General features: G+C 40.6%; 2 protein-coding genes and 1 long non-coding RNA gene across 5 annotated transcripts in view; 2 read left to right on the top strand and 1 right to left on the bottom strand.

Moving 5' to 3' along the window:
• Window positions 1-25,913, top strand: part of ko (Stork-head domain-containing protein knockout) — a 65,191-nt gene that overhangs the window by 29,417 nt on the left and 9,861 nt on the right. The window contains exons 2-3 of one of the 2 annotated variants that reach the window (XM_018007372.2): window positions 1,376-2,381; window positions 16,887-17,082. In XM_018007372.2, coding sequence (XP_017862861.1) covers window positions 2,247-2,381; window positions 16,887-17,082 — 331 coding nt within the window. In that variant the 5' untranslated portion in view covers window positions 1,376-2,246. Of the gene's footprint in view, window positions 1-1,375; window positions 2,382-16,886; window positions 17,083-23,940; window positions 24,113-25,913 lie in introns of those variants that run through there. The other variant, XM_089469140.1, reaches the window with a different exon arrangement.
• Window positions 4,890-6,952, bottom strand: LOC149269468 (uncharacterized). Of its 2 annotated transcripts, XR_016270109.1 has the most exons (3): window positions 6,224-6,927; window positions 5,608-6,137; window positions 4,890-5,483 (listed from the first exon to the last, which is right to left on the bottom strand). It is a non-coding gene; the product is annotated as an uncharacterized LOC149269468 (long non-coding RNA). The 2 variants fall into 2 exon arrangements; XR_016270108.1 differs by having other exon boundaries at window positions 5,608-6,952.
• LOC108613734 (uncharacterized) lies at window positions 17,089-18,594 on the top strand. Its single transcript, XM_018007381.2, has one exon. The coding sequence runs from the start codon at window positions 17,200-17,202 to the stop codon at window positions 18,406-18,408; it is 1,209 nt and encodes a 402-aa protein (XP_017862870.1). The 5' UTR covers window positions 17,089-17,199; the 3' UTR covers window positions 18,409-18,594.

Raw genomic sequence — 25,913 nt, 5'->3', positions numbered from 1 at the left:
TATAACGTTTGTGATTTGTAAGACAAACAGAAACAGATAAACAAAAGCCAAAACGCCAGAAAGCCAAAATATTCACAGACCGCGCGGCACAGCTGGCGAATTCTCTTTCTCATGGAATGTGGCTGGCTGCCTGGCGGTTTGGCTGTTAGCCAGGTTAGCTCGGTTCAGTTTGGATTGGCTGGGTGTCTTTGGAGAAACGTGTTTTCTAACAAAAGCCGCCTCTTAATGGGTCGACAAATAAAAGTACAATAAATAAATAGTAAAAGGAAAATGCGTAAAGGGTCGGGGTACAGATCGGCTTTGGCCAACATCGACTTACACCGCACAACTACGACACTTGATCTGGCCAAAATGCCAACGCGCTGAGAATCGAAACGTGGGCGATGAGATCATCAGCATTTAATTGGCTGGCGACTTTGACTTAGCCTCTTACAACTGCACAGCCAGAGTAGAGTGTGGAGAGTGCGAGGGCCTCACTCTCTCTCGTTCTCTCACTCTTTCTCTCCCACTCTATCTCCGCCAGCTCCATTTACAGTCGTAGCACTCTTCTCTTTCTCTTTCTCTTCGCTTTGTCATTTCGCATCTCTTTCCCGCCGCGTGTCGTTTTATGTCCCTGGCGCGCGCATTGACCGAATTCGGAAGATGAATGTGCGACAAATGCCAGAGATAAACCAACCGCTGGCAGCGCGACACGAATCGAATAATCGTGTAAGATCTCCCGAGCTCGAGATCTGATAATTGTCTATGTAAATTTCTAATGCTGACGCACTGTTTTTCTATGCCATTTTTGATTGCGTTTCGTTCGTCTATGACAGCTTTTACATACATTAAGGAAAAGGCAATCGTTGATTGACATTCGTCGTACATGGCGTATGCGCAATTAAAGGCAATCTGCGTCTGGCATTTCCTAGCATGCAAATTGAATTTCTTTATATCTCCAAGTTCATTATAATACTTTAATAAACATATATAATATATATTTATATCTTATATATATTATGTACTGTATGCCTTAAAAACCAGCTGAAATCCATGTTTCAGGTTTTGCTCTTAATTAATCCATTTGTAGTCATTAGTATATCCGGTACAATCTTGACAGGAAATGGGCAGCAACCGTTGCTGGGAGAGTTTAGAAATCTTTTATGTCAAAACAGTTGCCAAAATTTTTTGGCGTACCGTTAAGGTTTATTGCTAATGATGATGATGCTAATAACAATAATATTAGGAGCAATTGTGGACGCCAAGACGTCGCACTTGTGATTATTTATAATACTTCTTCATAGACATAGACGTATATACTTTTTAGTTCGCCTAATTGATTTTATAATCAAGGTTTTAATGCCGCTTCTCGTTTTGATTGTGGTTGTCATTTCAGCAAGCAGCAAAAAGTCTCCAACCGGGCAGGCAAAACTTCAAAGCCGAGACTCTCCAAATGTGTGCGAAAAAACAAGCGAGCCGCCAATGCAAACGCCACTTGCGCAGCCGAAGCAGCTCGCGTCGCTGTCAGTTCGTTGGCGCTCGTGTTGTGCGACAACAGCAGCAACAGCAGCAACAACAGCAGCAGCAGCAGCAGCAGAGGCAACAGCCATCGTGAGAAGTAACAGCAACAGCAGCAGCAGCGGCAGCGGCAGCAACAGCAACAGCAGCAGAGCGATTGGCGCTCAGTTGGTTTCTGTCGCTGGGTACGAACGGTTCCCTCTCGCGCTGTGCTCGTCGTTTCTCAGCTGCGTCTCGTTTGCCTTTGCGTTCGTTGCTTTCGTTAGTTGGTGCGCGTGCGCCGCGTCGTTGCGTTTATTTGTTGTGTCGTCGCTTCAGCACAAAGGTTCATGCGAGTCAAAGTAAAAGCCATAAAGCAAAGAGCAACAAAGTCGAAAACAAAAGTGTGCGAAAACAAAAATGTAACAACAACAACAAAAGCAACCAAACAACCAATCGCCCGACAGTTTAATACGAGTTTCGTTCTTGCTTCTTCCTAAAGTTCTTCTCTTTTGTTTTTCGTTGACCATTAAAAGTGAAGTTTTGAACGCACAAATTAAAAAAAGTTGAAAAAGAAAAGAAAACAACAAGAATTAAAAATCAAACAACAACAATAACAACAACAACGTCAACAAGAAGCGACATTAACCGCCCCACGAATAAGCTGCAACTTGAACTTCACTCTCCGGTCTCTGGTCTCTGGTCTCCAGTCTCCGGCGTTTCGGCGCGTCTCGTGTTATTTTTAGACAAAAAATCGCAATCGCAACGCAATGGGCACCAAGTCGCCCGGTGGTCCGCAGCGCTGTCGCCTCATACTGCAGCGCTGCCTGGCCATCCAGCTGAGCAAGCCGGGCCACACGCCCGAGGACTTTTGGATGTACGACTCGGGATATATGATATTTCAGGTGAGTTGAACGAATGTTGCCACAGAAGAACTGCCACTAGCTAGCTGTGAATTGCGAACTGGTTTCTGGACACAACTGGTTGTCTGGTCCACAGGCAAAACCACTGTCCAGTGTCCAGTGTTCGTGCTCAGACGGCGCTTCAGTGGCCCAAAGTGCGTGAGGATGTTCGAGAATGAGAGATGGGGAGGCCTGGCTTGTAGCTTGAACGAGTGATTCACAAAAGAGATTCGCAAGTTTTCGCTTAAATTTCCCAAATGGTTAAAGCCCGCAGAAATGCGTATGAAGATCGCTGTAGCAGATAGTTAACATTAAAAGAGCGAGAGAAAGAGAGAGAACGAGAAAGAGTGAGAGCGAGAGAGAGTTCAACTTTAAAGGTTTCAATGACTTTTGCTTACAAAGCGATAAAGGAATATGCAAAAGATAAATATAAAGATTTAAATCGGATTACAGCTTAAAAATAGTCACTGTAGAAATCGGTTAAACGACTTTAGTCGAATTGTTGCTTAATATGTTTGTATGCGAGCTTCGGTTCAAGGTCGCTCTGTGCGTTGTTTTTTTCTTTTTTTATGCTTTGTGCGCACTTCCCATGACGACAAATGACTCGGAACGATGGAGCACAGGTTTTGCCATTTTCCTTTTCCATTTGCCAGTTGTCAGTTTGCACTTAAAATTACGGCAAATCTGTTGGCGTCATTCTGACTAGACAATCTGCAATAACAACAACTGCAACGTGCAACATGAAAAACAACAACAACCGCAACTTGCTTGAACATTGATATTTAGTGTAGATATATATGCAGATATATATATATATACATATATATATATAATAACTCCAGTAGACGCAGCTCGTGTCCTGTTTTTATAATCTTCGACTTTTATTGATGACTCTGAAAGAAGTTGGCAGCCAGTTGGTCCCTTTTTTATTGTGGCTCATGCTCCATAAAAAAGGCAGCTTATAAATTGCATCTTGCAACTTGCAGCAGATAAGCGCAATGGCAAATAAATCACTGGGGCTTCATATTCATGAAGTTCATTACGAGTCGCACCACTAACAGCAATCGAAATTGTGAATTTTCCGTTCGGCTTTGGCTTCCGACAATTTTCCACAGCGTTGGTTACGAATTTGAATTTTAAATTAGTTTTTGAATTCGTTTGTATTTTATTCTATTTTGTCGCTGTTGTTCTTGTTTTATTTTAGCCAGCTGTTCCGACAGATTTTTATTCAGTTTTTGGTGGCTGAGTTTTTATTGTTATGCTGTTCTTTTCATTGTTTATTGCAATTTGATTGCTGCATGACGTCATTGTCAAGTTCAAGTTTGAAGCGCTAATTTATGAAGCATTTAAATGAACCCAAAAATAATAATCAAAATATATAACACTAAGCAAACAGCAACTTAAGTTGAGACTATTATTAGACCGCACTTACCACAAATTACATAATTTATTTGTAATGCTAGCTAATTGCACACATTCAGGTAACAGACGCCTAAGAGTATATATTTTGATTTCATTTTATAATCGTGCACTCTTAAGTGTTAGAGTATATTGACTTTGTATAATATCCGTCTCTGTGTTTATCCGTATCTATCTACATTTATGTATAACTGTCAGCTTATATTACTAAGAGTAAATCGGAAAAAATTTTATCTCACAGTTTATATGCTGCAGTATTAGAAATTGAATAGATAAGCTACCCCATTAAAAGTAGACCAAATATTATCTACCCATACCTTTGATTGCCTCCACTGACATACCTCTAAACTATTTATATAGATTTGTGACAAAATTAGTTTAGTCTTGGACAGTAAACGAGTATCGGACAGTCTGTGCTGCCCAACTGGAACGTTCTTACTTGTTGCCACTACCTTGACGATCTTATGAGTAATAAAATGTCATATACGTTGTTATTTTTTGGATCTTTGCTTATAGCAAACTTTATACTTAATTAGCTAATTGTTGTTTTTCAAATTTCAAAGTAAATGTAAATTCTTTCAGTTGTCATAAGTAAGTTGACAAATATTCCCAACACTGTTTTATTAGTCATTGATTAAATTAAATGAACTTGGATAAATGTTTATTCAATTCCTGATGGGCTATGAATGATGTCTTACGGGAATACCATATTTATCTTAGTTTCCAATATTTCCTGAGATTAAGAAATTTCACTTCATGACAACGTCACATAGTTCTATTTTACGTATAGGACAACTAGCTTTCAAAATACATGGTAAATCAAAGATATAACTATGAGTAATAGAGATGAATGCAGTAAGCACAGAACTAGCCAAGTCATCTAATCATCTGGCCTTAATTGGCTAAAAACTCTAGCTGCACTTTCTAGCTAATTTTGAGAGCTTAAAGTGAATTACGTCAAATTAAAATTATTTTCGATGTTTATAAATAGATTTGATAATTGCTATAAATCATTTTTATATGCTTACTAGCTGGCCCGGCAAACGTTGCATTGCCCTCTATATTATTTCTAGGTAAAAAATTGTTGAAAGCTATGTTGTTCAGGCTGGGATACACTGATAAATTTATTAATCGGATTTTCATTCAAGCACCTTGTTGTAAACGACATTCTTCGTTTTTTGGTCGGGTGCAAGAACAAATAATGCGGATCGTTTGCCAACACGTGAGCATGCCACGTACAATTGACCATGAGAAAAACACGCATTTTCTAGATTGAGGCCACAAATAGTCAAAGATTGGCCCTGTGACTTGTTGATCGTCATGGCGAAGGCAAGACGAAGCGGGAATTGAATTCGTTTAAATTCAAAGGGCATATCTGTTGAGCTCATCGGAATCCTAGGAATAAGAACTTCCTCATCTTTAAATTTTCCTTTGAGTATCAACGCGTGAATCACATTGTTCATCAGTTTTCTTATCACCAAACGCGTTCCATTGCACAGTTTTGGTTGGTTTAAATTTCTAAGCATGCAAATCATGGAGAATTGCTCTTTTCATAGCTGTGTTCATTTCTTGACGCCGGTCAAGTTGTTCTTCCATATTGCCCATGAAGTATATTTGCAAGAATTTTTGCTGTGCATCTTCAATAGGTTGCAATGATCCAATGCGATGGCAAATCTGGCCTTGAATCTTTAAATTCAAAGCCATAGTTATAGTTATATTTACAAACACTATTTACAGAAATCTAACAAACTACATTATTCAAAATTTTTTTTTGGCAGTCATAGAAAATAAAATTTTTAACGTAAATTACCTTAAATATCCGTCTCCAATATTTTCCGCCCCAAATTATGTCATTTGGAAACAGGCATTGTATTTTTGAGTGTTCGCTAGAAAATGTCGTGATTCTAGTGTTTCGCCATAAAGCAGGGAACGCAATGGCTATGGTGACCGCTAATGGCAATGTCACTTTACCACTAAGGCAGCACAAACCGGGCGTTTCACCAGCAAACTTCAATGCGCCACAATGCTAGCAAACAACGTCCATTGGACCAATGCAAACTAAACGATTCAAGCTGTAATCAATGGTGCAATCATATCGAAACGCTGCTCGATTCAAATCAATCCTTGAACCATTTCTTATTGCCATTTCACGGGCTGCCTCTCTTTGAGAAGCACGAATTAAGGCCCTTCTTCCCTGGGTACTAACGCGGAGCCTTTCTCGGGCGATTTCTCGCTCTTCGTCAGATAATTGACTCGCGCTATTCCGTTGCCTAATTGCATTATGGGTCCGCCGGGAAAGATTAGATCTTCTAGGACGCGGCATTTTTGTTAATAATAATACTGCCCTCGCACAAAACCATATAAAACAATCGAGAAATATAAATATAAATAATTTACACAAATTTATGTTTGAGACAAACAAATACCTGAACTTTCGAGATATTTAGCTTTTGTAAAAGTCCAAAAATACAATTTTTAATAATTAACTTTTTTTTTTTAATTTCGAATTTTGAATTTTGAATTTTTTATTTATTTTTGATTGTTAGGTTTTAATCTTTTGATTTTTTTTTTTAATTTTTGCAGATTTTTGATTTGAAATATTTATAAAGTTTAAAAGTCCGAAAATATAAAAAGCCAAAAATACACTTTTTAATAATTACCTTTTTTTTTTTAATTTCGAATTTTTAATTTTTTATTTATTTTTTGAACAGTCAGGTTTTAATCTTTTGATTTTTTGCAGATTTTTGATTTGAAATATTTTTCCTTTTGATTTGAAATTTTTTTTTTTTTTTTTTTTTTTTTTTTTGAATAGTCAGGTCTGCTCGAGGTCAGGAGACCGTAGACTGACTGACTACATTTGTTTATTTACTTCTACACTATTGTCAAAACTGTCACTGTTACCAAGCCTACTGGGTATAAAAAAAATTTGAACATTTGGGGAAAAAACCGCGTTTTTCAAGTATTCGGCAAATTTTTTCAGTATTTTTAAGACCCTATACTAAACTCGTTGCGGAGACAAATCCAACAAATCAAAAACCATGAAAATTGGTTCAGCCCAAATCAAGTTATAAGCAGTCTTCACTTTTACACAACTTTCTTTTATATATATAGATATATATTTGTTAAAGCACAACAATTAGCCAACCTAAAGACATTTGAGTAATTATGTAGCATTTGCATATCTCAATAATTATTTTTTGAATTCGTATTTCATCTTCTTCTTGCCGAATATATTGCCGTTGGTTTTTTGATTGCTTATTAGGGTTCTTTCAAGTGTTGTGAAATTGACATTTAAGTGACTAATAAATGGTCGTGAGTTGGACAACAGAGGCACTTCAAAGAGGCAGCCGCCAACTTATCTTTTTCTTTTGGCTTACTTTACGTTGCTTTACTTTATATATACGATATATTTCGTTTTCTTTGCATTTTGCATGCCAAAACATTGTCGCATAAGTGATTCCCTTGAGTTTTCTGTTGCCGTTTTCATTTACATTTCCATACGTTGCACACGCACATACACACACATGCACAGGGAAGGAAACACACACACTCATTCACATGTGAAACGGGCTTCGTAGTCGGAGTGGGCATGTGTGCTAATTAATAATACGTGCCTCGGCACCGTTTTGTATGGTCTCTCATGTATTTCGTCGTCTGTCGAGATAAGAGCAAGAAGCGTGCCCTGAATATGAATCGGAAGTGGCCAGAAACGTTGTTAATATTTGGGGCCGAACCATAAACAAGGCCGAATTGGGGCAAGTCCAAAGAAATGCATCAAATTTATTGAAAATTTGTGAGAGAGCAGGAAGTAGTTCAATCTGAGTTCACGAGCTATGCGCACAGCAAACTGCTGAAACACTGAAGCACTCATGATAAAGTTCTTGGCTCGCATTTTAATGTCGTCTCATATTGTGGGCAAGTGCAATCAAGTGTGAATTGTGTTGGGCTGGGCCTCAATGGAGAATGGAGAGGGAGCTATAGCTTGAAAGGGACCAAGTCCAAGACAGAAGTCAATGTTGCGTAGATTTACTTAGACATATGTATATATTTATAAATGTCTACATATATTTGTATGTTAAGGGCGTTTGCCAGGGTCAGCCACTCTTAGGTATATGTATATATTTAATTTAAATTTTAAAAAGTTTGCTTCCGGTTAGAGAATGATGAGAAAATATGCGCAATATGTGTGACGAAATTTACGCGCTTGGGCAATACATTGAAAACTCATTAAAGATGACTCTACAAATGGATAAACTTGAGTTACACGCCTTTTAAATAAATAGTCTTTTATGACAGCCATAGACAACAAATTAGTGTTCCTATGATAAATAACTCTAAATTCACCAGTCAAAATTTCCAACAACTTTATGAAACTAACGTCTTAATATATTGTATGCATATGAAAATATAGCCAAGTTTTCTATCGATTGTGTTTTTATGAAACTTGCGCCCATATTTTACTTATTAAATAGTTAACTATTTATATATATCAGACATTTAATAGTCTTGTATTGATTATTTCTTTAAGAGACTGTATGGCATATATTTAGCTGTAATAAAATATATGCGTATTTATTTTTCTTTTAAAAAAACCACGCCCTGGCGAAATAAAATCTATGCTTTATGAGATACTAGAATAGAGCAGGATGATGTTTTTATAGAGACAGCTAATTGACTTTTTTATGAGCAAAAATGTATTGAGCGCAGCTTTTGCAAGGCAACATGCAATCTATGGAGGCGGTGCTCTGCGAGCAACCTGAATGATCTCTGCACCATTTGAGAGTCGTCGACGCATTTTGTTTTTATTTCATACAATTTTTCTTAATGTTTGCAACACGCAAATGACTTGAACTTAAACAACTTGTTTCGTATTCCATGGAATTGTTTTTTATATTTTTATGTGAATTAATATGCTTTATGATAGTTTGACTTTTACGGCCCGGCGAGAGAATGCCACGTTTGCTCGAATGCAAAATTGCGTCATAGAATCAGGAGATATATATAGCAGCACGACTCACCCAATGCCACAGCATGAAATTTGGCAATGAAAATGTTAATGGGAATACAAATAATTGAAAAGTGAAATGAAGCGGCGATTCAGCTAGAAACGGTCAGGCCGAATCTGAGCATAGGTTGTTCCTGTTTTAGTTCCAGTTGCGATCTTGATCTGGTCTGTGGCCAACGCGCCACCAATCACCAGCAGGGAGTCACAGAGACAGCTTGTTAAATAAAACCATTTCGAAGCGTTGCCGCCCCTCGCCGGGTGCCACGGCTCGACTGCGACGACTCCAAGTCGAACCAACTTTCCGGCCTGTAGCTGATCAAATACAATTTCATGTGCAATCAAAATGAAAATAAAGCAAAGACGAAGCGAGCCAAGCAAATTGATTTATCGGCACGCGGCAACTCGAATTGTTATAGGCTTTGATTGTTCTCCTCCCCCAAGCCCCCATCTGTATCTCTCACTCACTCTCTCTCTCTCTGCCTCTGCCTCTAGCTAATGCATGGAACTCCCCTCTTATAGCGCTGATTGAGTTAAATGAAATTTTTAACGATGGCGCAACTCTTAAACGTAAATTTATTTATTGTCACCCAACTCGAGTTAGAGTTGAATGCTTTTAATTGGTTAGCGTTGGCAAGCGCTTTATGGCCACAATTGATCTTAATTTCGATTTCATTTGCAATTGCGTTAAGAGCCTAATTTGATTGGAAAACAAACAAATCATCGCCGACAAACGAGAGCTGCGCCAGTTGTGTGTGTGGGCTGCGCACATTTTCTAATTGTGGATTATGCAAGCCAACTGATGAACCCCAAAGACGACGACGACGACGACGTCAACAAGGTCGTCTTGGATTACGTCCACAGCTTGTGTGTGTGGTGTGTGCTTTGTGGAGTGGCCAATGTCCGCCGGCCAAGTGGCAACGGCTTGAGTTCAAGTCACGCCGGCGACAATAATTGCGCCCCGCGGCAGTCGACTCTCGGTGCTCTGCACTCGGCACTCGGCATTCGGCACCCGGCACAAATCGCAGACATGTGCAATATATACATGTATATGTATGTATGCATATATGTATATTGAGAGCTAGCTGCTGTTGTTGTGTCTGCGAGCCGTTTGGCAACGGATATTAGACAAAATATTTTCCGCTGTGCCCTCGCAGTTTGGCAAAAGTTAATTAAACTATTTACCCAGTTCAAGCTTTTTGTTAAATTTCCTCTACAACTTTTGCCATAAGGAAGCTTTAAATTTCGAGCATTTAGATAGTTATATACATTATGTAAACAAAAACTTTGATAATTGCAATTTTAACAACATATTTAATTTGGGTTGACTAATAAAGAAAGATTAGGTCTAGAATTTAAAGTTTTTTATATATAATGACATTATTATATATGCATAAAATATATTATTAGCAACATATTTTAACCGGAACTTATAATAATTAAACTTCGCATACGATCTTTTTGCGAAAACTCTAGTCTTAAATTATTTTTATTTGAAACTTTAAGAGATTATGATTCTAACAGATAATGGGTTTATATAAGAAAATAAATTATAAATATTTATGAATGAATCTTCAATTCGTCTTATAATATTAAAGAGAGAAACTATAAATAATTTATGTCAAATTTAAGAGTGACTCTATTATGAAGTTTAACTCTAACTTTATTTAAAACTACATTTATCTCGCCTCTACAGTTTGCGTAAATATCGCAAATTAGTTAATTTGCCGCGGTTGACATTCAGGCCTTTGACTTGGAGTAAGAAACTTGTCGACTTAGCGAACAGCCGGTGGCTCTACCTGTTCTCAAGCTCGTTTGCCGTAGTTGTTGTTGTTGTTGTTATTGTAGCGACTTTAACTTTTTACTGCCTCAGTTTTCAGTTCTATTTAAAGCTCAGATTCGAAAAGACTTGCTGCCATAAGCTTAATTACTTTCGTATAAAGTGTTTACATTAGCTGTGTTTAGATATATACACATATGTGTACATACTGTTTACTGTCGCTTTCTCCATTTTCAACTATGAAATAACCTTGCAGGCAACAACTCATCATTAAATATATAGCTACATTCTACTTATCTAATATCTCAACCTGGAGCCTGGTATAAAATTAATATCCCAATTAGGTCGACAACTTAGCTAAACACTGGCAGCTCAATAATAATAGCAATAGTAATAACAATCCTAGTACTCATTCAACTATGAAGGCCACAATAAAAAGTACATCCAGTAATTTTTCTCATTTGCCGCAAATTGAGTAATTTAATTGATATTTTCAAGATATCACACATGACGAATGCTGGCAAGTGCCAGACTCAATAGCTGAATTGCTAGTTGGATTAAGTTTAGCTTGATTATCGCCTTTATATTAGTATATACAAACACAGGTATAGATATGTGTGTGTGTGTGCTTTAGCATTACATTCCAATTAGAATTTCTGACAGCGAGCCTCAACTATTCCCATTAAATGTTGACAACCGAAAATGGGAGACAGACCAGGAAAAGTTTAAACGGGCGCAATGTATATAATGTGGAAAATGAGTGTTGCTACTCATATTTAATGCCCTGCAAAGCATTGCATGATTGCCAGATTGATTGAATGACAGCCAGCACGGCGAAGAGCATGCTGAGAGAAATTGCGTGCTAAGTGCCCGACACATGGCTACGAATGCATAGCTATAGATACACATACAGATCCATATACTGCATTGTATGCAGCAGCTATTTAACCAACTGCTATGAATGACATTGCCCGCAGCCAATCCGGCCAGACATTTCAGCAAGTGCCAGCTGCGCATCAACGCCAAAATACAAAAGGCAGCAACAACTGCCAACTAACAAAAGCAACAACAATTACATTACAACAAGTATATTTAGTTGAGAATAGTTTACTATTTGATACCTTCACTACTACAGATAGGTTGCCTTATGCCGTCTATCAAATATCATAAATATGGGCCAACTGGACAGCTCAGGTAATATTTGTAAACAATTTCAGTCCAAGTTTCTTGGTATCTTACCTGTTAGATATATATAAATATATATACCTATACATATGGATATAGCTGATATAAATAAATGAATATGAGATATAATCCATACAAAATCAGTTTATTTCTAAGTTTAAATATAGAATATAGATTAAATGTAATAAGTGTATAAATTATATCTTTTTTAATTCCCTAAGTAATGTTTGAATATATTTTATATTTATATGCTTTAATTTTAGTAATGAAGTAGGATTTTATTACATTTAATCTTTTAAAAAATGAAATCGAATTACTTCTGAGTACATTCATTCTGCCGTATTAAATATATAAGAGCAGTTCACATTCCCATTCTCGGATAGGGTATACTAACGGCAGTCAACACAGCTGCAGAGACTCGGAAGCAAATCAAACTTAAAAGTAGCGAAAGAACCCAAGTAAACAGGTGCAACGCGGTGGCAGCTCCAACAGCTCATGGGGCAAGTCTGTCAAGGTGGAGAGCAGGCGGAGTAGTGGATGTCTGACTGGAATTGGAGCTGGCTGCGGATGGAGCAGACTGGAGCAGACTTCATTGTTCCCACAGTTTTTCGAACGTCGCGTCAACCTAATAGACTTTTCACGCTTCGGTTTTAAATTGAAGCGCTGATTTTCAGCAGCTGATATTTTTACATCGTATTTTGTTTTTTAGTTTCATTGAATGGCGCAGATTTATTTGCCAGAAGTTTTGCAATTCGGAAAGTTTGCAAACGACTGACAGGCCAGCAGCAGATAGGCAAGTGGAGCTTGCTGCCAAAAGGGTAGGACTACGAAGTAAGCTGCAGCTTAAAGAGCCGAGTCAAAATCAATGCGAATTGAATTGACTTCAGTTGGGCTTGCAGTTGGGCAGAGTCGAGTTGATATTTGTTATTAATTGCTGGTCGTCGGAGCCAAAGGATTGCCAAATATCACCTATATATATACATATATATGTGCACGCTTTTTATGTGTGCCAGTCCCAGAAAAGGCTTGTGCCAGCAGCTGCCATTGCAATTTGTTTTGGCAATATAAACATTGCTTAAGCCCTCGGCAAAAACTAATAAAACAAATCGCATGTGCAGGCCAAGACTAGATTTTGTGGATATCTCTGGTCAATGAACCCGACGGCACTCAGCAGTGGGTCCCAACCCTCCGGGTCGACCACAGCCAGTGCCCGAGGCATACGGCCGGCTTACCAAATCGAGTTGGCAGTTTAAGTGCAGTGCAAATTGCGGGGAATCTGTAAAGACGCCGCCCACTTCACCCCTGCCTTCCGCCGCCTTCAGCTGCCAGCCCTTCCCCCTGGCCAAGGGTTGTTCCATCTGCAGTGGGCGTTGCGCCCCTCTGGACTATGCAATTTGTGCGCTTATCAGCTGCCGCGCCGCATTGATTGGAATTGTGCTCGCATATTTATGCAGCCGCCGCTTCCGACAAGTGCTTAGTTTTATGGACTAAGCAGAACTTCGACCCGAGCACTGAGCACCGAGCACAATCCGCAACACAACGACAGCCATTGACCACGGCATGAAATGACCAGACAAACAAAAAAGATGAAGCCCTCAGATAGAACAGAGACTCGCAGCTCGTGGGATGGGACGCGTTCTTTAATTGTGTGAATGAGCACGAGGCAAGACAAATAGAAATTGCTGAGAAACTTACAAAATCGCATTAGTCACATGAATAATGATAGTTCTCAGAAACATATACATATGTATGTATGTATGTACACAGAAAACTAATGATGTTACTGTAAAGTGTAGCGAATAGTTAACATACTTATTTATTGATCAGATACCAGGGCTACCGAATCCCCAGGTAAAACCTCTGAGTTTGTGTAAGTTTATAATTGTTTTACTTGGTCATGTATGAGACGCTTATTACGATGATAAGAGCTCCCAGTTACTTTAACTTTTTCTGTATTTTCTCAGCTTAGAAAGATAATTACGCGAGGCTAAATGTTACAATGTGACCAGCCTTATATACTGTCAGTTCTTGACTTCAGTTTCCTGTCAAATGAGAAAAAATTCATGAATGCTTTTATGGGTTATAGACACGCTATACCTAGTTTTCATTTTTGTTAAGTTCCTTTACTTACATGAAATAACAACAGAAATAGTATTAGCCATAAATATAAACCAATTAACTCATATGCTTAGGACTATGAACGATTAAAATAATTAAAATAATCTGCCAAAAGTGAGCCAAAAAAGTTTGGGATTAGATACAGGAAAGTTTTGTGGGATATTTGATTTATTTCAAGTCAAGACCCGGTCAGATAGGTCTTGAGGATGGTCAAGAAAGGATGGTTATAACCGTTAGTTTAGCTGAAATGGCTTTTCAAACGACTTTTCTTTAATGTTTTCCCAGGCATCGTTGATTATTTTCCCTGCCTGTAAAAATAGAGAAACAAGCAATTTCTAATCACTGGAATCGACTTTACCATAGAGAAATAAAACGTTTTGTGACTTTTATCTTTCTTATTTTTGTCTTTTGTATTCCTTTGCTATTATTTCTGTTATAAGTGGCTGCCGACAGTTGGTTGTTGTTGGCGGTAAGGTCAAGCATTATTATACTTCATCATAACTCTATTAAGCGGCCGTCCTCAAATCTCGGAAGCGCTTGTCCGTCTGTCCCACTGCGTTGCACATTTGTTTGCAGATTGTTATTATCTTTAACAGCGGCATACCCACAGTGAAAGATTCAGCTGCACATGAGCTGCCAGCCGCGGCATCACCCTCACCAAAGCACTCGACTTGACTCGTCTCGTCTCGACTCGAGTCGAGTCGAGTAAACTCACCTCGGAGCTGCAGTCTGGTGATAGTTTTGTCTTTTTACAGCCACCGCACGTCGCGGACTTAAAATTTTTACTGAATTTTTTTTTTTTTTTTGGTGGGAGTATTAGTTGCTGGTTTTCCATAGCTTGGCATCAAGTAAAAGTCCAATGAAAGCGCCATCAAACGGCAGCCGCGGCACCAGCAGCAGCAGCAAAAGGCGATGAGAAAACGCCAAAGTCAGCTTTAAGTTAAAGTTTAAAGACTTTCATAGCAGACGCCAGCGGCGTGCACTTTTAATTCGATTATTAAAAGTTTCGCATTACTTCCGAAAGCCTAAAACACCAAAACTGAGCATTTCAAAGCGAAAATGAAACACGACAAAGACATAAACATTTTGGGATGGCATCAGCTGCAGCGACTACTACGCCTTCAGGTCTCGTGCTGATGTTGATGCTGATGCAGATGATGATGCTGCTGCTGATGAGGATGATGATGATGATGATGTTGATGTTGATGTTGATGTAGATGCCGACGATGATGGGGCAGAAATTAGTGAGCAGAGGCTCAGTCTCGGATTATGATTGCATAGATAATGCAGCTCGGACGTTGTCATCTGATGGCGGCGCGTGACAGCCAAAGACGCCCCCTTTGCTATGGGCTGGGCGATCTCCATATGTATGTGAGTGTGAATGTGTGTCTGGAGGGAGTCAAATGATTGCGCTGCCGACTGCATCAGGCAATGACGAGTTAATTTTTGCGCCAGCTCATGCATTAGCTGAGCGCCCCAAGCTGGATGCATGCAGTCGGTCTGCCAGCGACTCCATTGTGTAACACTCGATGCGCTGGTGGCGACATTAAAGCCAAGGAGTGACCACATCGAGAAATGGCATCGAAAAGGTCAAATCGCTGCGGCCACAAAATAAAACTGGGTGATGTTCATTAGCGTGAAACTATAAAAGCATCGACAATGGTAAACTCTGAGTGAAACCAAAGAGAAACTTCGACAAAACCTTTGACTGCACTTTAAACCAGCTATGCATTTCCTAGCCTATTCCCCAGCAGCTCCCCCGCATTGGCTTGGCATCGGCCTTTGGCACTGTGTGTTGCCTTCCATTCCATGCCCTGTCCTAGGCCTGTGACTTTTTGCTCGATCCCTGGCCATGTTTACATCAGAAACGTGCCTCAAGTGTTCCTGTCACCGCACAAATTGGACATTTATTTGTTGCTAGAGGCCAAAAGTTTGAAAAGTGTTGGGAATAGAAATAAAATTTGCAAAAAGCAAAACAGAGAAAAACGCAGATAAAAAGCAGAAAAAGAAATAAATGCAATGCTGCCATTTCTTTGGAATTATATGGGGCAGAACGTGTCGAGGATTTTTCATTTCATTCGTAGCGCCAACAACAACAACAGCAAAAACCACAATAACGATTGGTGCAATGATGCAGCGTCTTTGTGGCGCCTCCTCAACAAATATGTTGCATTCGCCGTTGCCGAGTGGTAGATGGTTGGCCGTCTTTTGTTGAGGGGCGTGCCGCGATCCGCTTAGCTAATTGACGGCTGCCAACTGGTTTGGTTTGGGCTATACTACGAACGCCCACAGATGGATAACGCTCAAGCAGTGCGCCAAGCCGACAGCCCATGCAGGCGGTTTAACTCAATTATGCCACTTGCTGCACTGCAATTTTTCAATTAGTGCGGCTGCCACATAAGCAGCTCAGGAATTGATTCTCTCCATTAAATCTTGTTGATCGTTGATTGCCGATATTTCCTGAACAAGTGGTTGAAATTTTCAGTGCATGCTCCACAAGCTTCTAGCAATTCTCCTGCTCAAACTTGTAGCTATGATATGAACTCCAATCACGATAATTGCTAAATAATAGTCAAGAAACCGTAAAAACCTAAAAATAAAAGCAGCTCGAAGGATTTAAGGATAACATACAGGGTGGGACAACAATAAACACCCGATTTATCTTTTATTTCTTGTATATGCCATCGATTGGAATTTATTCTATGAACTCGATAAAATGATATCGGCTCGTTTTATGCTGTTTCTATCGCGTCAGCGAAAATAAGAAGATATTTGGATCTAGATATCATGAGTAACTATTTATATACCAAATTTATTCATTTCTCATGGACTATTCATTAAATCTAAATAATAGATTATTTATCAATTGTATTTACCATGTTTAAGTGCTATCAAATATCTTACTTGATACCGTTTCAAATTGTTCCCTTCTCGTTTCTTTTTTCTGCTCTAGCCCTCCTGTTGAATTTGTCATTATAAAACAATTTCTATTTGGTGCTTTCAGAATTTCCTTGCCGCGAATGCGCAATGCTGGTGGAATGCTCCACTGACTGCCGCGACACGTGCGCTCAAATATGCCGGACATGTGGCACCGGGAATGCTACTGGTCACCGCTGAGCCATGCGCCCTGGAGGTGCTCCGAGGCGCCTTTGCACGCAGCGTGCTCAAGCCGCCGGCCACCTACATCATTAGCTCTGTGGGTAAGTTGAAATTGGAATTTAGTTGTCATGGCGTTCGACGTATGAATTATTTTAAGATTTTCTGTTGTCAAAATATACAAAAAAAAAAAAAAAAAAAAATCCCTATGCTGTGCCAGAATGAACGGTAAGGCCAGAAAGGATAGTGCGAGCTCGTCCGCCCATCGCGAAAAGTTGCTGAGAATCAAGAACGTGCTCTACTGGTGCCGGCAGCTGAATATGCTGCCCGAGGAGGTGCAGAAGCTGTCGCAGCAGCAGAAAAGCTGCCGCAGATTGTTGATTAAACAAGCGGAAGAGATGGAGGAGCGGCGTAAGGAGCAATTCAAGCGCTGGCAAAATATCAGCGAGCTGCGCTGGCTCATGTACGAGGAGCAGCGCAAATATAATGAGAAATGCGGTCAGCAAGCGGCGGACATTTCCATCTGGCAAATATTGTCCATGGCACAACACGAGTTGGAACAGGAACTAAACATATCAAAACTACTCGGCAGCTGTCCTCGTTTTCCGTCACCCATGTCTATTATGAATACATATCGTGCGTCGGGCGGTACGAATAATGTGCTCGAGCCCGTAGCATCTGTAATCATGGGATTGGGCTGCAATAGCTCATTAAACACGAGCCAAAGCAATGTCGGAAGACTATCGGGAGAGAATATGACGCCTATCGTAAGCCGACAATTGTCAGGAGATGGACGGACTCCAGTTACAAGCCAATCATTGCCAAGAGAGGAGCCAACTTCACTCGAAAGCGGGCAACTGTCGGAAGAGGAGCTGAGCCCATCTGAAAGCAGTCAATGGTCATCCGAGGAAGTGACTCCACATGCAAGCAGGGAGAGACTGACTCCACCTGAAGGCAGACAGTTGTCGGGAAAGGATTCTAGGCGACCCAGCCTTAAGCATCTGACAGCAGGCATACTGACGCGCATCGAAAGCGAGCTCTTTTCGGATAAGAAACCAAGCCGAGTCACAAGCCATCAATTGTCCAGAGAGGAGCTAAGGCGACTCGCAAGCGGACAATTAACACCTGTGACGGATCAACAATTACTAAGCCAGCCCAGTGGTGCAGATAGCAGTGGACAGAACACATTGGTCAACGAGCACCCCTCAGCCACAAGTGCAATCCAATTGTCCAGGACCTCAAAGCCTTTGGACTCTAGCGAAAGTGACGACGAGCAGACGAGCCGCCTTTTGACCACCGATGAGTTTGTCGGGATTCGCCGGGAATTACGGGAAATCCAGAGATCGACTCGTCGCTGCGACGAAATGATCGATATGCTATTTGCAGAATACCTAGCACCGATCACCCAAGCCAAGACTTCAGCAGAGTAAAGTTTAGTTGAGGTCCTTATTGTATTTACGGATCGGAAGATTCTAGGAGATCGTTTGAAATAGCTAGCGTGTGTGAAGAAACTGAATCCGAGCTTAAGCTGAATGCATTTCCCAAAAAATTTATATTTGAATTAATCGGTTGTAGTCGATATGAATATTTTGATTAAAAATTGAAAGTTGAAAGAAGTCGAACTGAAATATGATCTGCAACGCTTTGGTCTCAGCTCCCAGGTGGATAGTTAAACACAATTTCGTTTCTGCGCCTAAGAACTTGCCGTTGTGGCTCGTTAGCTGTCAATTAAGTGGACACCTGCACGCCTAATGCGACACTGTCAGCTAGCCAGCCAATTGCAGTCCCTCAGGTTCTCCTCCACCCGGCAATCGCCATTCGCCATTCGCCATTCGTTTGCCTTTTTCACACTCGCAATTCACGTTAAATGGCTGGCTTGAACCTTGTCGTGAACCATGGCTACCAACCAAATCGATGCCAAGCTCATGAATTGATAAATGGCCGGCGAGATCGAGTATCGACCGTCGGACATCGGCAGCGGCACAGACCAAGGCATAGGCATGGGCTTCGGCATCGGCATCACCATCAGCATCATCGATGGTCCACCGGCTACAACGTTTGGTTCATTGCCGGCCTTTGGCGAACTCGTTTGAAAATTAATAAGTTTCGATTTGGAAGCCCCAAGGAGGCGCCCAGTACAACGATGCCCGGCGGTTTATCTGTGTGAAATTCAATTGAGGAAATATATATATATATATACATATATAAATTGCACAAACAAGCTGAATGCCAAAGTTGCAAGTTGCAAGGAAACTAATGCTGCTGCTGAAGTTGTGGCAGCTAGCCAGTCTCTACCATGTTGTTAATTAACGCTTGCAATGGCGTAGAACCCATTAGCTCTTAATTACCATAAACATGACAATTCCATTCGTAAACAAGCAGCCAAGCAGTGCATTTGCAAGCAGTGCACGCACTGCACTTGCTTAGCAACAAGGTCGTTAGCCGTTAGCCGTTAGCAACTTGTGGCCAAGGGGGCTAAGCAACACTTTTGTTGCACTGCGATTGCCTATTGAATTAGAATGTAAAGTTGGGCAAGAAATTGCAATGTTTGCATATATGTATGTGTGTAGGTGTCTCCTGCTTAGCTATCAACTATGTATGTATAAATTATATATTTGACAGCAAAGCTACAAACAATAACAAATTGCATGCAAAACAATCAATCAACGGTAATTTCTCGCTCAATTAGACAGCAAACATGCCAAATAAAAGAAACAGAGAAACCAACTGAAACAGCAACAACAATAACAACAACAACAAAGCGAAAATAAAGTAACGAAATTAAATTCGATTTCGTGTTAAAGTGGCAAATGCAGAAAGGCGCTTGGTGGGGGGATGCACTGGTAGCCATTGAGAGGGGGGAGAGTCATCAGACATTTGCCAATTTGACAGTGGAATATCAAAATAGCAAGACAGACAAATGATCATTCATTGTTATTGTTGTTGTTAGTGTTATTTAGTTGCAAATGCAAAATAGCTGGAAAGCAAGAAAATGATGCAGCTATTGCTGAAGAGCCATTGAAATGGAAGAGGGGGCGATGAGCGATGGGTGGTGGGTGGTGGGGGCTGCAGTTAGCTGGTAGCTGCCTTCAGCTGTCGGTAACTATGATTGTGAATAGAAAGACAAACGTTAAGAGTCGAGCCGCAAATCAATTTCATCACGATTTCTCGTTGAGATGTTGCCCCGTTGAAAGTGAAATGTGGCCATGACAGTGGTTATAGTTGTAGCTCTTGTTGTTGTTGTTGTTGTTGTTGCTGTGCTGTTGATCGGTCGATAATCGCAACTTAATATTTGAGACATTAGCAAAACAAATCACTGCAAAATGGTAATAGCAAAATAAACGAGTGGCAAAGAAATGAAACCCAGTCGCATGCCGCTCACACATTTCTCACACAGATACTTCTAATGGCATTTCATTTGAGAATGCCGCACCGTTAACGGCTTCTCCCTGAGATTCAAGCCTGAGTCAATTTCACGCTGACAGGCCAAGTGCGAGAAGAGGTTAACAAACTCATCGTTAAAGAATTCGCCAAAGCGTAACCAGAGCAACCAAGTGCGCCAATATCAAGTCCACATCTTCAGCCCCCTGCTCCTGCTTCCTCCTGTTCCAGTTCCAACTCGTAAGTTCATATTAAACGCCAACTATCGTTCATCATTGTCTTTGGACCCATGGCAAGTTCATCATGCTCGCTTGAACAGCCAAAAGTGCGACAGTCAGAGTCACAGACCGACCAAGAGCCAGAGTTGGAATTGGAGTTGGAGTCAAAGACTGTGGCAGCTCCTCAGCGCCAAGCGTTGCCAAAGCGATTATTGTAATTTTATTGTTGTTCGCTGTTCTCGTTGTTCTCGTTGTTCTGGAAAGCCGCTTCCAGACTGTGACTATGACTTTTGCTATAACAACCCGCTGATTGCCGCTGCCTTTAATGAGGTCAACCCGTTTGAGTACGGGTTCGAGTTCGAGTTCGGGTTCGGGTTCGGTTTCGACTCTGGCTATGGGTCTTATAAGTGGTTCCGCTTCAGAGCTTCGCCATTCGACGGGAAAGTGTTCTCGCACGCCAAGAGAAGTTCGCTCGATCTCTTCCATTGTCTCCGCAAATTGCCAACATCCAAGCATTTCACACAATCAGCTTGGCTGACAGACCGCTAGACGGACAGGCGGGAGAGGACATGATCATAAATGCTCATCTAAGCCGAATGAAAAGCTTTTATGAAATTGCTCGCATTTGCTTTTTTGGCCCTATTGCACAAGAGGCCAAGACATAATAAAAAGGAGTTTCTTTTTTGTGGCTTTTCATTTCTGGGCAACGAATATCGACAGCCAGTTCCAGGTTCAGGTCCAGTGCCCCTACGCTACACAAAACTCATTGACCTTTAACACAGCCGGTGGCAGCGGCGGCAACGGCAACAGCGACGGCGACGACGACGGCGACGGCGCTTGGCAAGAGATTTCAGCCAAAAAGTGTCGCCAAAAAGTTTTGTTTATTTTCTTGGCCATCATTGTCGTCGTGTTGCTCCTTATTTGCCAGCCTCGCTGGGCTTTTATTGCGGCTGCTGTGGCTGGTGGTGGTGGTGGTGGTGGTGTTGTTGGTGTTTTTGTGTTGCAACCACGTAAATGTCAATTTGCATTTTGCTGTGCCTCCGTCGTGCTAAACTGAAGCGTTGCATAAACAGCAGCCAACATCAGCCCCTGTTGCAGTTGCAGTTCCAGTTGCAGTTGCCGCCGTCGCCTTGTTTTCAATTTGTAACTGGCCTGAAATATTTTTATTAACCGACGGAAACAATTAGCGTCGCCTTGCTACAAAAAAACATACACACACACACACACAAGATAAAACAAACCAAAACAATTTGGACAAAAAGTTGTGCATATAGAAAAATTGGTGGTATGCATATTGGCTGGACAGGCGTATCTTTTCTTTCCACTGCTGCGCTGCGTGGCCTTTTTCCCCTTTAACAAAAAGTGGAAATTGAAAATGCGCAAAAAATATTTCAGACACAAAATCGTGATTGTCGTTTGCCGCTAGACATTTTGTGACTGCAACTGCAACTGCATCTGTGAGTGCTCCGCCTACCGCAGTCGCCCCATATGCCGAGCTCCGCCAAGCGATGTGGCGGTAGGCCAAGCCAGATAAGATATCGATGCTGATTTGCACTAGCCGCGCCATAGAATTGCGTAGGCGGCAACACACTCAGAGGGGGGTCCATGGAGACTTAAGACTGGGCATTTCACAATGTCTTAAGTTTACTTGAAGCAAACAGAAACATTTGCAATTTGGTAAGATCTTTAGATCTTAAAGACTCTCTAGGTATTTAGATACTCATAAATAAGACTAGGAGTTGCGTTCGAATTGAAATCTTTGATATTGTAGATCAAAAATGTAAATTGAAATCTTTGATATTGAAGATCCAAAATAAGAAAATGCTAAATATAAACATAGATCGTGCCCAAATCAGTAGTCATTCGAGTAAGTAGAAGTTTGTCTATCTTTCGATCCATCCATTCCTCTGTATTCAGCTACTCTTGAATATAGATACAGAAAATTTATCATATGAGTATATGTAAGTGGATACCCTGATCTTAAAGAGGGTTAAGATTTCCAAATACGCGTACTAGGTAAATCCATATATACTATATTTGATACAAGCACATACAAATTCAATACATCCTTGAGTATGTTCATCCTACATCTTCTTGCACACTACTGTATTTGCTAAATAGTTTAGAATAGAAGATCTAAAAGGGAAAGAGAAAACTGAGATTACCTTGAAACGATAATCCCAAGTATTTCAAATCGGAAAGATAATTTAAAGGTAATTGCTCGTAATTAGATCTGTTAGCACAGTTGTCGGAAACAAAGTAAACAAACTTTTGATCGGAACTGTTGATTGATGTGCAATTAGTTCTTAAATGAAGACTCAATTTAACAAGAGAGATTAAACTAGTTCACTATAGTTCAAATGTAGACTTGGAGCCGTAAGGCAAGAATCATTCTATCGTATCCTATAATGTGATCGTATAATGGCAAGATATAATATACAGTGCCCCTCACTTGAATAAGTCTGATTTTTTGAAAATTCAAAATGTTATATCTCATCAACGAATGCTATAATTTGTTGTTTTATTTAAAAATCACTTATGACGATCGATAGTTTCAGGTCTTTGCATTAATTACATTTTTTTATTGATTTTCCCAAATCGGAGCATTTGTTGATGAGGTATAACAGCTTTAATTTACAATATATCATAAATTTGAAATGAACAAACATGTTAAAGATATTAATTCAGCTCTAAGCACGAGCACTCTTTCCGAATTTTCTTTCCGAGTTTTCGGTGAAAATTTGCTTACTTAATCCAGCAGCTGATAAATGGTTGCGAGGCGTTGTCTCTGGCACCTCCCCAGCTGCATTTGCCAGTTGCGATTGCCAGTTGCCGCTTTGCCACTTGTCGGCCAATGCAATTAAAATTAATAAATGAAAATCAATCGATGCCTCAATGGCAATTATCAATAGCAATTGTAATGCGGCATTTGTGATGCTCAATGGTTGATTTCAGGTTTTGCTGTTGTTATTGTTTGCTAAGTTTTTTGGCGATTTTGTGTTTATCGTTTAAGGAAGTGTTAATTTATTTGCTTCTCTCTTGCCATTGATTGCCATTGATTTTCCCCAGAGGGGCGAAAATATCGGAGAAAAACAAAAAAAATAATAAATTGCCACTGATAGCTGAAAATTATTGATTATTTCGAAATGGACAGCGTTTAAATGTTTATGGTGTCCGCAGTCGTCGTTGTTGATTCATCGTTGTTGTTGTTGCTGTTGTTGTTGTTGTTGCTGACTGAATCGCTGGCGGTTATGAGATCAAACAAAACAACGCGAAAATGTGCCAACAACACGATAGGTGCGCAGATTTCCTCTTTTATTTTAAAGTCTGTGCGATTCGGTTTCTTTTTATTTTCTTTTCTAGTAATAATGCAAAAAAAAAACTGCCAGCAACAACAATAACGGCGAGGGAGAGAAAAAATCATACATCAAGATTATTGTAACTCGCGGCAATTGCATCACAGTAATGGCCAACAACAACAACAACAACTCCAGAGTCTGCAAATCGCCTGGCGAAACAAAAACAAAAACAACAAGTAAGAACGTTGCAGTCGGGCGTTACCGACTGCGGAATACTCATTCACATCCCATCAACAATTTAGTAGTTAAGTTTCGTTCTAATACTGTAGAATATACAGGTTTTTCCGATTTGCCACGCCCCAACTGGGCGTAGACACCTCATTTTTGGTCAGTTTTTAGAAAGAGATAACGTTACCCTAACTGCAAAGTTTGAATGCTTACCCTAAAAAAATGTGAAAATTACAGGGTATTTTTCGATATGCCACGCCCCTAAAGAGGCGTAAAAATTATTTTTGGGGAATCGATAGAGGAGGCTACCAGTAACTCAACTATCCAAATTTGAAGCTTCTAGCTATTATACTTTAGGAGATATAAACTTTTGCGGTTTGCCACGCCCCCTGTGGGCGGACATATATCCGACAAAACTTTTTGGTCTTGGGTGATCAGTCCGAGTATATATACAAAATTTGAGGTCTCTGCCATCAATAGTGTCCAAAATATAGGAGAATTTAAAAAATCACTATATCTTCACGTCCGATTTGCCACGCCCCCAACGGGCGTAGACTTATAATTTATCTTCAGACTTTATAGAATCATACCATTAGCTGACGTGCAAAATTTCAGCATTCTAGGTTTACAACTTTAGGAGATACGGTTTTATCCGATTTGCCACGCCCCCAATGGGCGTAGATATATCCGCCATAGCTCGTGATCTTGGGTGGTCAACGCGGACCTACATACCAAGTTTCAGCTTTCTAGCTCTTCAACAAACATGATTTCTGGTATATCGGAAAATGCATTTTCCGATTTGCCACGCCCCTAGTGGGCGGATCGGGAAAATTTTAACACTTTATAAATCGGAGATATACACGAGTATGTGTTCCAAATTTCAAGTCTCTAGCTTCAATAGCGCCGAAATAGATTGCGTTCATACGGACAGACGGACAGACGGACAGACGGACGGACGGACAGACGGACAGACGGACGGACAGCAAGACGGACATTGCACAAAACCAATATACTGATTCACTTTCGTGAATGAGTATAAAAACAAAAAAATAAAATTGGAAATCGCAAGAAACATTTTACATTTGCATAAAAATGCATGGCACAAAGTACAAGCGCTAAAAATGTTTGCCGCATGTTGCGCAGCATGACGAGGGGTGGACAGCGTACAACAAGTGGATGAGGGGCAGCAGGAGGGGGGGGAGGTAGGCGGACGGGAGGTAGACCTGTGTAGTGGGAGGTAGACGAAACAACCTTCAAGCTACAAAACACTTGACTCCATTGCAGAGCTGCAGAGGCCGTGGCAGCGGCGGCAACGGCGGCGGCGTTGACGTCGCTTTGGTTTGATTGAACACAAGGATATGTGTCCGCCGGCTACAGACGCAGACAGAGCCAAAGCCAGAGCTGGCGAGCTGTTGCAGCTAAAGTCAGAGCAATAGCAACAACAATAACATAAACCAAAGTGCAGTCAAGTCAACAGCACCAACAACAGCAACAACTAAGCTGCAGTGCAACACTGACAGCAACGCAGATCACCAGCTACAGCAACAACAACAACAACAACAACAGCAACAATATCAACAATGCCAACGTCCACAATTTGAGGCAAAACGCAACACTTTCACTCTACTTAAGACGGATGAGGCGATTGAGGGAGGAGCAGCATCAGCAGCAGCGGGAGCAGGCTCAAGACAAGATCGCGTTGGTGGGAAAATGCAGCGATCGTTTTCCAGTATACCCCCAAAGAGCACCCCCCACGCCGCCTTGGCCCGCCCCCCTAACTCCTCTGGCTCTTTCTATCGATATTTATTA

The sequence above is a fragment of the Drosophila arizonae genome, chromosome 4 (genome assembly GCF_054131065.1).
Source record: "Drosophila arizonae isolate 15081-1271.41 chromosome 4, UAZ_ARI_1.0, whole genome shotgun sequence".
In the NCBI taxonomy this organism is placed as follows: Eukaryota; Metazoa; Arthropoda; class Insecta; order Diptera; family Drosophilidae; genus Drosophila; species Drosophila arizonae.
The sequence above is the reverse complement of the archived record's forward strand: the minus strand, read 5'-3'. Positions and strand labels throughout refer to the sequence as shown.